We start from the raw sequence: 4,817 nt of genomic DNA on the forward strand, positions 1-4,817 counted from the left end.
TACAAGCACAAACTCTTTTAGATATGATCAGAACTCTGTGGACAGGTTTGAGAGGTGTTTAATTTGGGCTATAATTCAAAAAATACTCATAAATGCTCCTTTGAGATGATGCTCAGGACTACACTGCCGTTCAAAAGTTTGGGGTCACTTTGAAATGTCCTTATTTTTGAAAGAAAAGCACTGTTCTTTTCAATGAAGATCACTTTAAACTAATCAGAAATCCACTCTATACATTGCTAATGTGCTAAATGACTATTCTAGCTGCAAATGTCTGGTTTTTGGTGCAATATCTCCATAGGTGTATAGAGGCCCATTTCCAGCAACTCTCACTCCAGTGTTCTAATGGTACAATGTGTTTGCTCATTGCCTCAGAAGGCTAATGGATGATTAGAAAACCCTTGTACAATCATGTTAGCGCAGCTGAAAACAGTTGAGCTCTTTAGAGAAGCTATAAAACTGACCTTCCTTTGAGCAGATTGAGGTGGTGTTTACATTAGACCGTATCCGTCTCGTTTTCGTCGCGGATGCACTGTCCGTGCACATTAAAACGCCGGGAAACGACTCCACAGGCGGAACAACTTGAATCCGCCAGGGCCCACGTATTCAACCCAGTTCGTATCTGATCCGGTGCTGTGTAAACATTGAGGAACGAGGAAACGCAGTGCTGAGCTCTAGCTGACGTCGTCATTGGACAACGTCACTGTGACATCCACCTTCCTGATTCGCTGGCGTTGGGATCACACACACAGCGGCTCAGTCCCGAATCACTGCTCGTGAGCTTCGCTTCACTCGCGCGATCTGTGAGCTGCGCAGGGCCGGAGTGCGCACCCTCCAGAGGGCACTCGCTGTTCAGGGCGGAGTGATTTGGAGCGCAGGAGGAAGTGCTGAGCCGCACTGAGGTTTATTTACACATTTCAACTTATTTACCTCCTTCAGGCGCTTAAACTCAGTGAGAACATGAACATCACAGCCAGGTGTGTTTATCTGCTGGAGAAGGTGTTTGCTTGCCATCCTTCCACTTGCAAGTGGTGAGTGACTTGCGCATGCCCGATATGCACTGGGATCATGTGACGTGCCGTCTAATTAGTCATGTGATTAGCGTATCCATGTATTGGCGTTGCTGTGTGCACGTGAATCATGTATTGGCGTTGCTGTGTGCACGCGAATCATTTTAAAAATGTTAATCTGATGATCCGCTGATACGGTCTAATGTAAACACCACCTGAGTTTCTGGAGCATCACATTTGTGGGGTCGATTAAATGCTCAAAATGGCCAGAAAAATGTCTTGACTATATTTTCTATTCATTTTACAACTTATGGTGGTAAATAAAAGTGTGACTTTTCATGGAAAACACAAAATTGTCTGGGTGACCCCAAACTTTTGAACGGTAGTGTATATCGATTCGGAACCATACATGAAAAAAGTCTAGAGGAAGTTCTCAATCTGGCTCACTGACACAGAATAGTTTTAGCTCGACACTTCTGCTGAACCATTATTTTCCTTCTGTCTTCAACACTCAATATGGTGTCCAAACGATCCCATGCTGTATGAATTGCAATTAGGAGCAAGCGGTCATTTCAAATTCATCCTTTGTTTACACTTACAAATAACATTTGCATAAGAATGAAAGCAGTTATTGTCCTGAGATGGAGTGGCATCCCATCCAGGATGTGTTCCTGCCTCATGCCCAGTGTTAGAATAGCCATTGAGACACCAACCAAGATAAAGTGTTCACCGATGTGAAGCAGAAGGCCACTAACAACCCAGAATATTGTAAATTATTTTGCTATAACGGCGGCATGGTGGTGTAGTGATTAGCGCTGTCACCTCACAGCAAGAAGATCCTGGGTTCGAGCCCAGTGGCCGACGAGGGCCTTTCTGAGTGGAGTTTGCATGGTCTCCTGGTGGGTGTGCTCCGGTTTCCCCCAAAGGCATGCAGGTTAGGCTAATTGGTGGCTTTAAATTGACCGTAGGTGTGAATGATTGTCTGTGTCTATGTGTTAGCCCTGCGACGACCTAGTGACTTGTCCAGGGTGTACCCCGCCTCTCGCCCATAGTCAGCTGGGATAGGCTCCAGCTTGCCTGCGACCCTGTTGGACAGGATATGCGGCTACAGATGATGGATGGATGGATTTTGCTATGACAGTATGCTGCCACTTTTTAACAATTTATAGCTATGTTTAAAGTTATGGAACGTCTGTGAGACAAATTAGTTCTTGTCAGTGTTTTTGTCAAGTCACTAAACCTCGAGTCGAGTCCCCAGTGTTCAAGTCCGAGTCAAGTCCAAGTCATTAAAGAAAATTTAGAGTTGAGTCCACTATTGACCCGAGTTGAGTCCGAGAACAAGACTCTGGCTACGTTTACACTAGACCGTATCTGTCTCGTTTTCTTCGCGGATGCACTGTCCGTTTACATTAAACCGCCTGGAAACGCCTGGAAACGGGAATCCGCCAGCGTCCACGTATTCAATCTAGATCGTTTCAGCTCTGGTGCTGTGTAAACATTCAGAATACGCGGATACGCTTGTGCTGAGCTCTAGTTGGCGTCTCATTGGACAACGTCACTGTGACATCCACCTTCCTGATTCACTGGCGTTGGTCATCCCACGTGGGTCATGTGACGCGACTCGCGGACTTCACTTCCTGCTATTTGTTGACGGAAATACAGCATGGAAAACAACATGGACAACGAGGCTCGCATTCTGAATCTTCAGAACCTGCTCTCTGTCCTACAGCTGGCAGTACAGTTTGCCCAGAAGTACTTGGCAAGGAGGCGCGAGATTCTGCAAGCCTTCTGCAATGTGAATACCCTGCAACTGCGGCAACGGAAGCCGTACATGGAGCGCCGGTTTTGGGTTAGACCGGGAAGAAGCAGCGCTTGGTGGGACAACTTCGTGGACCAAGTTGTTGTCGCCGAAGAATGGTATGAGAACTTCCGAATGTCCAGATCAGCACTGATACACCTGTCGGAGCGACTACGTCTACAGCTGGAAGGGACAACCACGAGAATGAGACGGCCCGTCGACCTTCTCACCAGGGTTGCATGCACCTTGTACTACTTGTGCGATGAGGGGCGACTTCGTAAAACTGCCAATGCTTTTGGACTTTCCCGGTCAACTGTCTCTGTCATCATTCGTCAAGTGTGTAAGGCAATATGCACCACCTTGGGTCATGAGTACATCGTCACACCAAAGACGGAACCTGAGGTACAACGGCTCGTAGACAACTTCTACAGCAGTCACGGTATGCCACAATGCCTGGGGGCAATCGATTGCACGCACATCGAAGTGAAACGACCCAGTACTGATTCCACAGGGTTTGTAAACAGAAAGGGGAAACATTCTCTGAACGTACAAGCACTGTGCGACTACAACTACTGTTTTATGGACGTCTTGGTGAAATGGCCGGGCAGTGTCCACGACGCACGCATCTTCGCGAACTCTGTGTTGTGCAGTGAACTGAGAGATGGGACAATACCACCCTGCCCAAAAGAGTTGGTGGAGGGCGAGGATGCGGTTCCTGCGTTCATCCTTGGTGATCCAGCTTATCCCCTGCTGCCTTTCCTAATGAAGGAATACCCCAATGGCGGAGCCACTCCTCAAGAACAGTATTATGGACTAACGCTGTGCAAGGCACGTATGGTGATAGAATGTGCGTTTGGGCGCCTTAAGGCACGGTTTGCAGCTCTGAGGAGGCCTATGGATATAAACCTGGATGACCTTTACTATGTGATATATGCTTGCTTTGTACTGCATAACTATTGTGAACTGCAGAAGGAACCTCTGCCAGAGAGTAGTGTGACTGCTGCTACGCAATATGACCAAGAGTTTCAGCCACCAGCTGCAGCGGACAAAACACACGAAGCTGAAGGAAGGCGTGTGAGGCGTGTTGTCACGATGTTTTTGGATCCTTGAGTACCATTTCAAGGTTCCATTCATGATAGGCTTGGTTAGTTGTCATCGACTACAGGGATGGTCGGAGAACTCTTTTGATTTTTTGTGTGTGTTCAAACTGTCATTCCATATCATACACTCTTGTGTTCATTAGTTATGTTCATTAGTTATCACTCATCACTAGTTATCACTCATAGTTCATTAGTTGTGTTCATTAGTTATTGACATTTAATAAACTACTCTTTAACATCTCTTTGTCCTGTCAATATATTCAGCAGCCTTCAACATGTTGGTGAGTACTTGCTTTGAGTGGTGTCAATGTGAATAACCATAAATGAAGTTACACTAATATTAACACCTGCACAAAATGTGTGTGCTAGGCACACGTGTTAACTTTCTAGAAGGTTGTAGTGAAGACACCATATCAAACTGCTTTCAGTAATATCTGAGTAACCCCAATCATACATGTTACATTGTCATTTAGCCCAATGTCAATTCTCTGTGATATAGCTTTTACTGCAGAGGAAGAGCACAACACTGCTGCTTTACGTATCACCACTTTATTTTTTAGCTTGCTGACGTTTCGGCGTCAAGCCTTCATCAGAGGCTTGACGCCGAAACGTCAGCAAGCTAAAAAATAAAGTGGTGATACGTAAAGCAGCAGTATTGCGCTCTTCCTCTGCACTGAAAGCTATGAAACTGTGAAAAGCTGCACCTGCAAACAAAGACTCTCAAGGTGTGTGGACCCTTGCAAATCCTCTGTGATAAATCATAACTACACAATGGGCAGCATTTGCATCTTACCATGAACAACATTAAGAATGACAAGGCAAAGCATTATATTCATACTTTTATACTCTTAAATGAAAAACAAAAAGATGATACAAGGTGGAAAAAATGCCCACACGAGTACAACACGTCTT

The 4,817-nt window shown here is 45.7% G+C and overlaps 1 protein-coding gene across 1 annotated transcript; it reads left to right on the forward strand.

Moving 5' to 3' along the window:
* Positions 1-2,670: 2,670 nt before the first annotated feature.
* On the forward strand, positions 2,671-3,915 carry LOC132870697 (putative nuclease HARBI1). Its single transcript, XM_060904498.1, has one exon. It carries the CDS (start codon positions 2,671-2,673, stop codon positions 3,913-3,915), a length of 1,245 nt encoding a protein of 414 aa, XP_060760481.1.
* Positions 3,916-4,817: the final 902 nt, after the last annotated feature.

This window comes from Neoarius graeffei, chromosome 2, assembly GCF_027579695.1.
Source record: "Neoarius graeffei isolate fNeoGra1 chromosome 2, fNeoGra1.pri, whole genome shotgun sequence".
Lineage (NCBI taxonomy): Eukaryota > Metazoa > Chordata > Actinopteri > Siluriformes > Ariidae > Neoarius > Neoarius graeffei.

Excerpts from the sequence above, each read along its gene's own strand:
- LOC132870697 (XM_060904498.1), top strand. The coding sequence starts at position 2,671 with ATGGAAAACAACATGGACAACGAGGCTCGCATTCTGAATCTTCAGAAC.